The sequence below is a fragment of the Equus przewalskii genome, chromosome 18 (genome assembly GCF_037783145.1).
Source record: "Equus przewalskii isolate Varuska chromosome 18, EquPr2, whole genome shotgun sequence".
NCBI classification, from domain to species: Eukaryota; Metazoa; Chordata; class Mammalia; order Perissodactyla; family Equidae; genus Equus; species Equus przewalskii.
Genome location: NC_091848.1, coordinates 33,670,375 through 33,685,110, shown reverse-complemented (window position 1 = coordinate 33,685,110; position 14,736 = coordinate 33,670,375). Strand labels below are relative to the sequence as shown.

The 14,736-nt window shown below is 53.6% G+C and overlaps 1 protein-coding gene across 1 annotated transcript in view; it reads left to right on the top strand.

The window, feature by feature from the left end:
• Window positions 1-60: 60 nt before the first annotated feature.
• XXYLT1 (xyloside xylosyltransferase 1) overlaps window positions 61-14,736 on the top strand; it is a 170,773-nt gene continuing 156,097 nt past the window's right edge. The window contains exon 1 of the mRNA XM_008522405.2: window positions 61-670. Within this exon, the coding sequence (XP_008520627.2) occupies window positions 167-670 (504 nt within the window). The 5' untranslated portion in view covers window positions 61-166. The remainder of the gene's footprint in view (window positions 671-14,736) is intronic.

Below are 14,736 nucleotides of genomic sequence, written 5' to 3'. Positions count from 1 at the left end.
CTGCCGGACAGCCCTGGCCCCGCCTCTCCGCGCATCAGCGCCCGCGGATTGGCTCCAGGCAGCGCGGCTCCGCCCCCGCCATGGCCGCCGCCGCCGGGGGAGCTAAGTGGCTGCTGGGGTAGTGGTCTCGGCTGCCGGCGGCTGCTCGGCCCGCCGGCCGTGGCGCATGGGTCTTCTCCGAGGCGGGCCCCCATGCGCTCGGGCCATGGCGCGCCTGGGTGCCGTGCGCTCCCATTACTGCGCGCTGCTGCTGGCCGCGGCGCTTGCCGTTTGCGCCTTCTACTACCTAGGCTCGGGCCGGGAGACCTTCTCCAGCGCCACCAAGAGGCTGAAGGAGGCCCGCGCCGGGGCCCCCGCCGCGCCGTCGCCGCCCGCGCCGGATTTGGCGCGGGGCTCCGTGGCGCCGGCCCCGGGCGCCAAGGCCAAGAGCCTGGAGGGCGGCGGGGCCGGGCCGGTGGACTACCACCTGCTGATGATGTTCACCAAGGCGGAGCACAACGCCGCGCTGCAGGCCAAGGCCCGCGTCGCGCTCCGCTCCCTGCTGCACCTTGCCAAGTTCGAGGCGCACGAGGTGCTTAACCTGCATTTCGTGAGCGAGGAGGCCAGCCGCGAGGTGGCTAAGGCCCTGCTGCGGGAGCTGCTGCCGCCCGCCACCGGCTTCAAGTGCAAGGTGAGCGGGACCGCAGCTGGGGGCCCCCGGCGTGTGGCCCACCCGGTCCCCGGTGTAGTCAGAGGTCCGAAGGGAGGTGTCTTCGTTGCGCTGTCCGCTGCCAACCCCTGTAGAAGCCTAACCCCTTAAACCACCGCCCCACGTGTGTGTTCACAGCATGCTGGAGGCATCGTCTGGGGGCGTGTCCCACAGAAGGTCGCGCTCAGCTTGTGCAGGAGTGGAGCCGCGGTGCCACCTGACTTCCCCTCTCCCCCCGCCCCGGCCACGTCTCTCCTTCTTAAGTGGGGCCCCCCGGAGAATTGGCACGCCCCCTCTTTGCTAGCGTTGCAGGATAGCAGTGCCTTCAGAGTCTGCACCCCTTTCTTCTCCTCAAGCTTAGCCTTTTGAGGATGGAGCAGGTCATCTGAAGGCACCGATAGTCATCCTGTGCAGAGTGTGCTGGGCAGGGTCTTAGTGAGGCCTCTTGCATCGTTGACGTTGCAGTGACTTTCTCGTATCTCTTAAGGTATTGCGGTCGAAACTGGTCAAGCCCAGACCCAGCCAGTGTGAACCATCTCATCTCTTCTCCGTGCCCCCTTCTCCCCTACCCTCAAGGGTCATGAGCCCATTTAGAGAAGCTGCGGGTTCCTCCAAAGGAGGAAGAGAATGCGCGAAGAGGTGCAGATAAGATCTGGGGAGAGCCGAGCAGAGCTGTCTCCCTTGTCCCAGGCTGGACCAGCCTGCCTCCGTGGCGGTGCCCACCTCTCCCCATCATCACACTTCGCCTGCCTCTGCTTGTCAGAGATTGGGTTCCTAGCCTAGTGTTCATCGCTCAAATTGCTTGCCTCAGTTTGACCTAATGGTTGCACAGAGGGGATCCAAGGTCTGAGTTTTGGGTAGGAGTAGGTGATCTCAAAGGATGGAGACTGATGTTGGGGGAGGGCGGTGAGGCAAGAGTAGGGCTTCATGTGTCTGTGTCCAGAGAGTGACTCAGGGGAGCTGCTGCTAGGGTCCTGAGGGTTCAGGGTCTGCTGTTTGTTGCCTACAGAATCAAGTCCCAGTTTCTTGGTAGGGCTGTCTGTGTTGTGGGCCCAGCCTTCCTCTCCAGCCTTGCTTCTTGTCCTTCCCCTACATGCACCTTACATCTTAACGGTACTGAATGTGCCTTTACACAAGCTGTACTCTGCCCAGAATGTCCTTACTTCCCTCTTGAGCCCTTGGCTCCTTTTTAGTCAGCTCTCACCTCCCCTGGGAATGTCCCTAGACCCTGGAGATAGTCCATGCCCAGCACTCCACAGCTCTCCATTCCTGCTTCCCCCATAGCATCAAAGGTCTGTTCCCTGCACAGGACAAGTGAGCCTGTTGGGAACACCCACCACAGGGAAGGGCACCTGAGTCTGGATTTCATGCTGTAGGAGACCAAGAGTCCAGGACCTGGACCTTGTGACTGGAAGGGCCTTTGGGACCCACTGTCTGACCTGGGGTTTTTCAATTTACCTAATTAGAATCTCCAGATGTAGGGCCTGGCACCCTGTCCCAGGTGATCCTTAGGAATATAATGTCTGAGTAACTGTGCTAGTCCAATGGAGAAAGCCAAGGGCTCTTGGTCACAGGTCCAGTCTGGGCAGAGCTGAGATTTGACCAGCATTGTCATCCCTTCACTTTCTGAGACAGAGGAAGCAACTCAGGCTTACTCTACACCATTGCCAGATCTCTGCCGTCCCCGTATGCCAAGCTCCAGCCACAGCTACTTATTGCACACCCAGTGCTTTCCAGGCACAGCTACTTACTGCACACCCAGTGCTTTCCAGCCACAGCTGCTTATTGCACACCCAGTGCTTTCCAGCCACAGCTACTTACTGCACACCTAGTGCTTTCCAGCCACAGCTACTTATTGCACACCCAGTGCTTTCCAGCCACAGCTACTTAACTACACACCCAGTGTTTTCCAGCCACAGCTACTTATTGCACACCCAGTGTTTTCCAGCCAACATACCTTTGCTTATGTCATCCCTCTGTCAGGATACTCTTTCTCTGTCCATCTCCAAGTCTTGCCCATCTTCAGATACCATCCCCTCCTTGGAGCTGTCCGAGGGATCCCCCTCTGAAAGGCGTGTCTTCCTCTTCCTCCTGCAAGTACCCCCCTGGTGCTGTGACTATATCATGTTGTGTCTCCCATCCCTATGCATAATGCCTGGCACATAGTGACACCAGAAATACTCGTCCAGGGGCAGGCCAGCCTCAGGGCTGGGTTCCCATCTTGGGGTCTGTGTTTCATGCTCTGACTCCCTCCCTCCCTTTGGTGAGCCCTGTTCTGACAGCCGTAGTGGTCACCCAAGGCCTGGAGGCAGCTGCAAATGACCTGAAGGAATTGACCCCACCCCTGTTGAGACATGAGAGGTGAGGGTCCAGGGCTTCCAGCCAGATGGCTGTCGTCAGATAAGGATTTATCAGTTCCAGCATAAAAGTGCTCCCACTACTTTTGAGTTCATATTGTGTGAATCTGTTTTCTGTTTGTGATAAGAGGTGCTCTTTTTTCTTTAAATGTGTGGTCCTAAAAGGTTTGCCTCATTTTATTTGTCATTTAATTTTTTCCTCAGGTTTTGAGTATTCCTGAAAGCAATGCATCTTCGGGCACCACTTCATACATGCCTTCCCTGCTGCCAGCAATACCCCCGTGCCGGCATCCTTAGCTCATACTCTGCTTTCAGGTCTCAGTGTCAATGTTGTTTCCTTGGTAACCCTTTCCTGAGCCCCTATAACACCCTCTCATAGCATCAAGTACCTTTCTGTAGCAACGTTTATCACAGTTGTAATTATCTAATTATTGAATGAATTATTTGTCTACCTTGCTAGACTGTAAATCCCTTAAGGGCACGGACCCTGCCTTCTCTGAAATGTTTTATCCCCAGCACCGAACATCATGCCTTACATGTGGGAGTGCATTTTATACTGAGAATTATCTATTCCATCTTAATTAGGAAGAAGGAAACTGTAGAAATTCTCACCCTGGTTGCATCAGAGCTGGGAGGGATCTTCCAGAGCACGTAGCACACCAGGTGAGGAAACTTCCCAAGGCCACGTGGGGAGTTACTGACTGGCTGGGGCTAGACCCCGTGAGCTGGGCCAATGTTTTCCTTTTGTACCATGTTTCCCTTCTAAGGAGCTCTTCTCCTCTCTAAGATAGGGTGGGGAGGACAAGTCACTTCCAGGGAGGGTTTCCTTGAAGTGTGTTAGAACACCTTGGGAGGAGGAAGGCCGCTCCTTGCCCGCCCAACTGTCTGCAGACACCCTGGGAACCGCCCCCCGCCCGTGTCTGCAGGATGCAGAGCAGGGCTACCGTGAGCAGCATAGACATGCTCACACCCAGAGGGCCATTTTCAAGTGACACAGAAATACCTGTTTGCTGAAATGGTTGTGGAAATTGATCACAGTGACCTGAGATTGTGTTTTGGTTAATGAACTACTAGCTAAAAAACCATTCATTTAGCCAGAATAATCTTTCAGTTATTATTGAAAGTCTCTCAGAATCTACTGGTTTATCTCCTAACAGTGGTGGTTACGTGCTGTCACGTTGCCTCTGACTCCTGGCAACCCTGTGAATGGGTGATGTCCACAATGTCCCGTCCTCACAGCCCTACTCAGAATTTTTTTCTTTTTCTCTTTCTTTTAAACTTTTTTACCTTGAAGATCCTATGATGAGACACTCCTGCACTAAGGGAGTATATTTTTTGTTCATTTATTTAATAACTATCCAAACCAGGTACTGGGTTAGGAACTGCTTCTAGCCTATGTAATAGGTCTATAGACTAACTGCATATGATCACCTGATGACACTTAGTAAAAATACAGAATCCTGGGCCCTGCCCCAGTCTGTGGGTCAGACTGTCCTGGACGAGTCTTGGGAATCGGAGTTTTTATGGGGCTGCAGAGGCGAGCGTAGGAGTCCCTGCTGTAAGGGGTCCAGGAGCACCTGGTGCTCTCCTGCCAGTCTTTCAGACTCAGTTCAGGCATCCTTTTCTCTGTGCAGCCTTCCCTGGGAGCACAATGCCTGGCACATAGTAGGCATTCAGGAAACATCTGACTGAACAGCTTTCTTTCTTCCAGGCTATCCTGGCTCAGCTGGCCTGGGAAAGACTGCTGCATTCACCTTGCTAAAACGCTGCCTTTATCACATCATTTCCACTCGAAACCTCTGTCATCCCAGGTCATTCCAGCCTTCTAGACCCACAGTAGCTGGCTTCAGCTTCCTTGTCCAGCCTTTCCTTCCTAAGCTGTAGGAAAAGCTGTTCCTTATCATAGAGCTTTGCTTGCTCTGCTTCTGAGCCATCTGTTGTCTCCTGCTGTCTGTCAAGTGGAATACTACGCTTTTAAAACTATGTCAAGACTTATCTCTTCCATAAGCCTTCCTTGCTGTACCAGGTTTGATAGAATATAGCATGGGAACCCCCAGATATTGGTGGCTTAAGCAAGAGTGAGCTTTATTTCTTATCTAAATGAAGTCCAGGCATTCCTGGGCTGGCATGGGAGCTTTGTGAAGTCATCAGGGTTGTAGGCTCCTTCCAGCTCTGTTTCACTGTCCCTAGGGAGTGGCCCTTGTCCTCATGGTCCAGGATGGCTGCCAGAGCTTTAGCCATCACGTCTGTGTTGCAGCAGCAGGATGGAGGCAGCACCAAAGCAGAGTACTCAGTTAAAAGGAGAGGTTCAGTTAATAAGGAAGGAGAAGAGAGCATGTTTTGGGCTGGCAATCAGCCATCTCTGCCCCACCCCCTCAGGAGCCCAGCCTGCACTTTGAAGCCCCAGGAATGACCAAGCACCTCTGTGTGTGGGACCCTGAATTCCCAGCTGCAGGGGACACAGGCATGGGTCAGGCACAGCCCCTGCCATGCAGGAACCACATCGCTTAGCATTGCACTCACTTACATCCTGTCCTGCTGCAGAACACAGTGGGGTGGGCAAGGAGAGGTCCCGAGGGAGTGAGACAGCGCTGAGTTTAAATGCTGGTTGCAAGTTACTGCTGGGTGACCGTGGGTAATCCCCCTCACCTCTCAGGGCTTCCAAGCCTCCTGTAAACTGAGGGTGAAATACCCACCTCCCATGTGCCAGTGAGGATTAAATGCACGATGCTGTACCACACTCAGCCCAGGGCTGCTGTGTTGGTTATTATGGGTCCAGTCTCACAGTGCCGTTCTGCTCTGCTGACTTCTGGGGAAATCAACACAACGAGTGGGCCCCAGAGCACCTCGCCATGACTTGGCACTGACAGGACCCTGCGGTCATCTCCTCCCTCCTTTTTGGGGTGGCCGGCCCCCTGCAGCGGCCTGGGGGGCTCACCTGCCTCTGTTGGTACACCCTCAGAGGCTCAGCAGTGTGGCTTCTTTGTGGTGTTTCTCTTGTGCTGTCGCTGTGTCATCACTCAGATGTTAACCACTCAGAAAGCCCTTCCTTGAACCCTTTTTCTAAAGCAGCCCCCACCCCAGGCCTCGTGATCTTTCCCATCACCTTGTTGGGGGCACCTATTCATTTGTTCATTCATTCATTCATTCAACAGATGTTACTGAGCATGCAGCCCCTGTTAGGTGCCTGCGAACAGCAGGAACAGAACAGAGTCCCTGCCCTCACGGAACTTACAGGGTGGGGTTGCGGGGGGAAGTTGGGAGGTCGACTTCAAATAAACGAGAGCGGGAGTCAGGTTGTGATAAGTTGCAGAGAGAGAAGTAAGGCTGGAGGAGGACACGGAGTGTGTAGGGGTGGGGAGGGTTGGCAGAGGTGGTCAGGGACAGTCCCATGGATACGCTGCATTTGAACCGGGGCCGAAGGAAGTGAGAGGTGAACTGTTGGAACGTCTGGAACGGAAAGCTCTAGTCAGAACTGCACATGAGAGGGCTCGGGCAGGGGTGTGCTCCACACATTTGAGAAAACATCCTGTTCCCCCTCCTGGAATATAATGTCCACGAGGGCAGGGGTACTACTTAGCTCCTTCGTCTGACCTAGTGTAGCCTCCTGCGTATGGAAGGCATGGAACAGTGGAGACGTCCATCACTGTCAGATTCTTAGCACAGTTCCTGGCACCTTCTAGGCTCTCAATAAATATTTGTAGTTGACTGATTGATGGCTCTATTAATTAAACCCAAGAAATCCTAGAAGAGTTCTCAGCCATCTGTCCCTCTTCTGTCAAACCCCCGCCTCCTCAGGGCGTGAGGCTGGGTTGCTCAGTCTCCAGATGACAAGTCAGGAATAAAAGGGAGCCATGTGCATTCCATGCTTAAAAGCGATTGTTGGCTTCCAGGAGGAATGTGTGCTGAGTTCTAGGGGTGACTAGACAGATGTTAAAGCTCTTGGCGCACACTAGGAAATTTCCAGTTTCTTTTACTGCAAGAGCATAACAGTGAGTGTCCTTGAAAAGATAGTAGCTCAGCTTGTAGTTGGGGCTGGAAAGAAGCCTGAGTGTCAAGACCTCGATGCTGGCTGTCTCACTGATGAAGCTGATGACAGACAGGTGACACTGAAATGCAGGTTCTCCAGCTTGTCATGGCAGCGGGCACCTGGCACCCAGAATGAAACTTCTGAATATGGTATGACAGTCTGGGAAAGAGGTGATCAGAGAAATGTGTCCTGAAATGAGAGACTCTTTGAAAACATAGGCTGACATGTTATTCCATAGGATTTAGAGAACAGTGGTGTTTTACCAAACTCACTTAACAGTGGAACTCTTTTAAATTATAGTATGTTCATGAAAGAACAGTAGTAGTTTGCGTACCAGTGCATGTTTCTCATGGAAAACTTTACTCATGGATCTAGAGAATAATTTTGTATAGTATTATTGTATCATATACAATAAACTCTGGATTATTTCACAGGTATGTGTTGAAATGATAAGGCAAAGTCCACAACATAGGCCATGGGTCATCATATAGATGAAACACACTGATACATGGATGATTTGTAATTGCTATGGGGGCCTCAACGCACAGATGAAAGTTCCAGCTTTGGGCATCAGTAGTTCTCATGATTTTCTGACTGTTCTCTGTTCCCATGGGCCATTTTTAAAAGACATAATTACATTTTTTTGCAATTTAAAAAAACTGATATAATTCACATACTCTAAAATTCACCCCTTTAAAATACACGGTTCAGTGGTTTTTAATATTCACAATGTGGTTCAGTCATGACCACTAATTCCAGAACATTTCATCGGCCCAAAAAGAAACCCCATACCTATAAGCAGTCATTCCCCATTCTCCCTTCTCCTCAGCCCTGGCAAACACTAATCTGCTTTGTGTCTCTGTAAATTTGCTTATCCTGAACATTTCATAAAAGGACTCCTTCACTGTGACCTCTTGCGTCTGGCTTCTTTTACTTGCCATAATGTTTTTAAGGTTCATGTTGTAACATGTCAGTACTTCATCCCTTTTTATGGTTGAATAATATTCCATTGTATGGATATACCACATTTTATTTATCCATTCATTAGTTGATGGACATTTGGGTTGTTTCTGCTTTTTGGCTATTAGGAATAATTCACTGTGAATATTCATTTACAAGTTTTTGTGTGGATATAGTTTTCAGATCTCTTGGGTTTATACCTAGGAGTGAAATGGCTGGGTCATGTGGTAACTCTTGTTAACCTTTTGAGGAACTGCCAGACGGTTTTCTGAAGTAGCTGCGCCATTTTACATTCCCACCGACAGTGTATGAGGGTTCTGATTTCTCCACATCCTCACCAGAATGTGTCTGTCTTTTTGATTATAGCCATCCTACTGGGTATGAAGTAGCATCTCATTGGGGTTTCGATTTGCACTTCCCCAGTGATTAATGATGAAATGATTACATACTGATAAGGTCAACTGCATAAGTGTATTTGGTATTTTTCTTACATATTTACCAAAATGCATTTTACAAGAAAAACCAGGTATCTTGACTCCCTCCTCCTCATCCTGAAAGATGTTGTAACATCTCTGGAAACACCTATATTCTGAAGAACACGGTTTGGAAATTTCTGATGTGTACAGTAATGTTATGCCTAAAACCAATGAGGGGGTGTTACTAGTATGAAGATTTGAGTAGGAGAATAACTAACCACATTTGTTCAGCACTGCAGAGCTTATAAAAACGCTTTCACAAACGTCTCATTGGAGCATCAGTGTGATGGTGAAGGAACCCCCAAGGCTGAGAGATCTGGGACTGACCTGAGCTCCACACTAGGGCTGGAGCCGGCCTCCTAATCTGTATCATCCCCCTGCCCAGCTGCCCCAAATAAATACAGTATGAACAGACTGTGCCTGCCGCCAGTGCAGCTTCAGTCTCACTGGGCTTCACGGGGCATCGCAGAATCACCAAGCATTGGAGAAGGAAGGAAACAACCTCTGGGCGTGGCATCCTCCCAGTGACAGACCTCAGGCAGAGAGGACAGAGACTTAGTGCCACACAGAGCTGGGCCCGCCCTTGTTCTCTTTGAGTGTCAGCGTTACCAGCAGCCTTGGTCCCTTTTGGAAGGGTGGATGAGAGCTGGCTTACCTTAACCCCCACAGCAGAGCAGGCAGGATGTGGGGCCCGTGCAGCCGGGGCTCACGTCCCTGTGTCCCCACGGATCTCTGGCTGGGGGTGGGCGAGCACCACCCTGACCTCCAGGAGGCCAAACCCCTGCCGGTTCCTCAGGGCTAGTTTTCCAGCTGCCCTGTGCTTGAGACGGACCAGGGAGTTGCTATTGGCGGAGATGTATTCCCCAGATGGGCACCAGGTGGTGTGTCCTCTGCTTGAGGGCGTGCGCTGGAAGGAGCTCCAGGGCTGGAATCAGCGCGCGGGGCTCCCCGGCCAGGAGAAGGAGGAGCTGCGGGAGTGCAGCTCACGCTGGACCGCCGGGCTCCCCTGCGGGTCACCGCGCCCTCTCTGAGACGGGCAGTAGTGGGGAGGGCGGGAGCTTGCCCTCCTGCTCCCGGGCCAGGGTCACCTCCCCGGCCTACGAGCCGCGTGCAGCGCTCCGCGCGGCCGCTGGGGGGCGCTGCTGCACCGCGTTTGCGCGGCCGGAGCCAGGCGCTGGGTGCTCGGGCCGCGCTGCTTCTCCCACCACCGGAACCTCGCGCGCACGCGGAGCTGTTCTTGTTCTTTCTCGACGAACGTTCTCCCCCCTCCCTCCCTCCCCGCCCCCCGTGTTTTACAAGGGAAGACTGAAGTGAAAGGGAGTCTGCGTGGTGATTGTGGGCGGTCATTTCCTTCCTGCGCCCGCTGTACACCTGCTTTGATGAGGCCCTTTGAAAAAGGTGGATGAAAAAGAAGCTGCGATCCTGGCTGGAGAAGCCTGCAGTGCTTCGCCGCGGCACAGTCGGAGGGAAGAGTGAGGATGGGGGCGGAGTGTGTCCCTGCGCAGCTGAGCCTGCTCGCCCCTCCTTGGTCCGAGCCCCGTGACCTCACCCGGCGCCGCCCCCGGGCCTCGCAGCTTCCCAGGGCGCATCCTTTCCCCTCAATCTGGGGTCCCGTCGCACCTAGCACGGGCCCTCCGGGTGCAGGGAGGCGGGCTTCCGCTTAGAAAGGGAAAGCGTGTCTCTTGGAGCTGCGTGAGGGGAGAGCCCCTCTCGCCCGCGGTGAGCTCGGTTTGCGCTCCATCTGGGGCCCCAGATGTCCTGGCACTTGGTGGAAAGTTGGACAAGTGGCCCGAGTCTCCGAGAGGCAGGCATGGCGGGGAGGGGCGCGTTCATCCCAGTGCAGGTCCTGGCTCTGGTCCTGGTTGCCTGACTGCGTGGAGTCTCTGCATCCTTAGCTGTCAGATGGGCTCGGATTCCCCCCTCATGGGGCACGTCACAGCGGTGAATGTGAGCATCCCCAGTCCGTGCTTGGCGGAGGGAGGCCGCTAGAGGTGAGGAGGAGCCCGCCGGCCGCTGGAGGGGTCGAGAACGGGGGCTTCCTGCATCTCCCACACCTGCAGAATGCCGTCTGGGGTACCTGGCAGGACCTGGGAGGGACTCCCTGCTTCCCTTCCTCACACCTTTCCCTGTCCACGGCTCTTTCCTTTGGCCTCTGCCACTCACAATGGCCTGTAGGTTGCTGAGGACCCATCAGGGTGACCAGGACATCACCAGCCTCGGGCCCCCCCCCCCCCCCGCCCCGCTTCCTCAGACCATAGGGCCCTTTACTAGGGACCCTGGCCCCAAGAGGCAAGTTTGTGATCCAGTCTCTATGTGCTCCTGTCCCTGTGTGCTCCCGTCTCTGTTCCAGGTGCCTGTTCTGAGCAGCAGAGCCAGGGCCTGTCAGCTGGCACAAAGCCTGCTGTTAAGTTAATGTGTTTTAAATTAAAGCCATTTGTTTTATTTATTGGGGTAATTACTGTTAAGCAGCCCCGATTAAGTGATCCTCCTGCTGGTGGGACGGAGTGTCCCAGAGGCTGGCCTCTGTTGCCCTGCTCTGGTTCTCCAGCCTTGGAAGCACCCCTGTGCTCCCTCACCTCCTCTTCCTCTCCACCCTGGAGCTGTCCACCAGCAGAGCTGTCCTGTCTGCCAAGGGGTGGCCCCAGGGTAGGAGCGCATGACTTCGAGCCTGAGACTTGGGCTCAAATGCAGTCTGTGACATTTGGGAACAGCGTGGCCTTGGATGTAACCCCTCTGAGCCTCCAGCCCCTCACCTATGCCTCTGAGCCTCAGTTTCTCATCTGTAAGATGGGTAGGGACCTTCCAGCCCTGAGGAATATTCCATCACTCTCTCACTGGCGTGTGGAGACTGGGTGCTGGGAAGTTGTAAAGCACTTGTCCTTTCCAGACCTTTCCGGAATGGAGGGTGAGAGATTGGAGGGGTCTCGAAGCCAGTAGTCCCTGGAATGGCTCTGACCAAGTCCTCCTTGCTGACTCTCCTTCCCCCCTCTGGGAGATGTTGATTCGTTTCTCGGCCTCAGTCCCAAGCCAGGCTGCACCTCGGGGTGAAGGGGGCGACGTGCAGAATCACCCAAGCTCTCTCAGGTGTTAGCCATCATCGTCAATGATAGCAACGGTTGCCACCATTTAAGTGACAGGCACGATGCCAGCTTCTACCTTCATTCTCTTATTTGATCCTTGGAGCAGTCAGTCCAGCGAGGAGGGAGGGATTCTCCCCCAGGAAGAGGTTTCACAGATGAGCATCCTGAGCGCAAAGCAGCTGTAGCAGCTTCCTCAGAGCCACACAGCTACGAGGTGGCTGAGCCAGGGTAGGAACCCGGTTTTTCTGACTCCTCAACACTGTGCCTTGATGCCTGTAATGTCTGTTTATTTTGTGGTTCGTTCTAGTCCCTCCAAACAGGGAACGGCGCTGTGAGAGCTAGGCTCCCCCGAGTAGGATTCCCACACTGCCCCCGTGCCCAGTGCTCTCTGGGGCCTTACGCACATGTCCTATTGCCCTTGTCAGCAGGTCGAGGGCCCGCTGTGTGGCTTGGGGCATGCATGGGGCAGATCTTTTATTCCTCCTCAAGGTTATTCCCTGGAGAGCCAGCTGGGGGCCTTGCTTTAGTGTGTGGAATCTTAGAGGACCCTCATTGGGCAGCAAGTCATAGCAGGTCAGCATTGGAGGGAACTGGAAAGGTCATGTAGTCCAGTCCCTTCATGCTACCTGCAAGAAAATGGGGGCTCAGAAAGGCCAAGCGACTTGCTCAAGGCCACACAGCTTGTCAGTGGACAAGGGACCTGGGGCCCAGGTCTCCTGCCCTCAATGTGTCCCTGCCTGCTGTCCTTGTTGTTTGTGTCTGAAGCCAGTTCTGAGTTGTGCTGGCTCTCTGTGCGCTTCTTTGTCCTCTGTTTTTGTTCCCAGCCTGATACATTTTTCGGATCTCACCTGTGATTGCCCTGCAGTCGCCTGTGTTTTGTGTACATTGAATGGCTTTGCTTCACACCCCACTGAGCAGCTGCCCCAGAATGAAGCTGAGTGGGCGTCCTCAGGTGCAGGCCCCAAGCCGTTCTGAAAGGCGCCCACTGCCCCTTTGCCTGGCCCTACGCAGCCCACTCCGGGCCTCCTGGGGGCTGAGCCTGTGTGTGTGTGTGTGTGTGTGTGTGTGGAGGGGATTGTATGTGTGACGGGGGTTGGTGTAAGGACTCCCACTGCTGCTTTGGCCTAGGTCTGAACATCAGCCCCAGTCCTGCTGTGTCTGTTACAAGGATTTCTGGGTAGTGGGCTCCCCATTATGTGAGCTGATCTACATGACACACAGTAGGGGCCCTGGATGCCTCTTTTTCTGCTGGTTCAAAGTCCAACTAGCTTGTCTTTAAGGTGCCGCTCATGCACCCCTCCTGGAGAGTCCACTCTCTCTGAAGACCTATTGCCTTGATCGCTCTCTCTGATGCCTCTGTTTTCCCCTGCTCTGTCTGCAGTGGTGGTGAAGCTGCCAGATGGGAGGCCTCCAGGGTAGCGTCCAGGTCTGATCTCTCTCCGTCCCGGTGCAGCCTGGTGTAGGGGTGGGCTCATGTCTCTTGAATGAGTATGGTATTAACTGCAGGGGGCCTGGGTCAGATTCCAGGTCTGCCTCATCCCTCTGGGAGGCGATGGGTGGTTGTTTGCCTTCTCTGAAATCCTTCCTCATCTGTAGAAGGGGTGCAATAATATCACCCACCTCAAAACCTTGTGGAGATGAAGTTAAATGAATTACTGTGTCTAAAGGACTTGTTTGTGCCCAGCACGTACCAGGTGTCTGCTGTGGACCTCAGGCCCGGCTGCCCCGTCCCCCGTGAAGGTTGTCCAGGTCTGTTCTGCCTTCCCGCAGCAGGCCCCTCTCTGGGTCCACCCCTACAGTACCATCTCATGGCCCTGCCCCGCCGGTCTGCACCTGCTCATCCTGTGTCACGGGTCAGCTCCTAGTATAGGTGGCCACGCCTGAGCCGGCTGCATGGATGCTTAGGTTTGTCTTATCAAATAAAAGAGTAGGTTTGGCACAGAGACCCCTGGCCCACATACTTTCTTATATCCTGTGTACGAGCTGAGTAAGAGTGAGGTGGTGACTGAGCCTGGAGGGATCAGCTGAGCAGCATTACGCCCTGTGGTCCCCAGTTTTCTCACAGTGGAAAAGCAACAAGCTTTCAGCTCAAGGGAATGGCTCCTGGGAAGGACACGGTAACTTGGAAATACCCAGTAGGGAAGTGGGCCTGCGCCTTGTGGTTGGCAGGGCGAGACGCTTGTTATTTCAGCTGCTGACTACTTGTTTTAAGGTAAGTTTAACCTGTGGTCAGTGTGGGGTGGGACTTTGGTCCTGAGTCCCTGGGGATGGTACACTGGAAAACTGGCAAGGCTTGGTCAGTCACTGCTGACCTCTGAGTCATGGCCAGAATCTCGGGTCTCTGATTGCCCATTCAGGGTCCAGCTGTGCCTGTGGCCCACTCAGCCAGGAGGGGGCTGATGGGTAGGGCATGTGGGGTGCCCTCTGGGAGCATGGTCACACGCTGCCCAGCCTCAGGTGCACTGGCCACCCTGCAGTCCATAATGGAAGGTGCTCCCTAGTGTGAGCTGATGGCGGGCGCCCCTGTGACTTGTCTGAGAGCACCCTTTCTTCCATGTGTTCCAGTTTAAAACTCAGCATAGCTAGTGACTCCCTTCACCAGTGCAGAGCCAACAGCTAAATAGTTAATCGAGTCTGGTGAGTAGTATTTGCAGAGGATTTAAGATGTTACGTGGGTTTGTTCCCTTGACTTGTCTGTTCTTTAGACTCACTGAGCAGCTTTTGCTTTAATCAGAAACGTGAGCAACTGAAGTTGTTTCCTGATATGGCTCTCTCAGAGTTGCAAGACTTTTAGAGCAAATGCAAAATGAAAACATTCTCTTTACCTAAGGCGAAGGCTCTGTCTCAGGCAGCTGGCTTTGGGAGATGAAATACGACCTTGCTGCTTAACCTCCTGGTTTCTGGAGCTGTTGACTTTTGAGCCCTTTTCTGTGACATGTGCGGCATCTGGAATTGATTTATGGAAATCTTTGGGGGATTCGTTATAACCTGGAAATATGAAAGGGAATTCTCGCTGCCCCATGAGCCCCCGGGCCATGGATGGGCACGTAAAGGCGGGAGGAGAAAGTGCTTAAGAGTGGGCAGGTGGGAGCACCAACTGGACCCCACTGAGAGCCCTTTGTGACCTACCTCCAAGAGAGTAGAA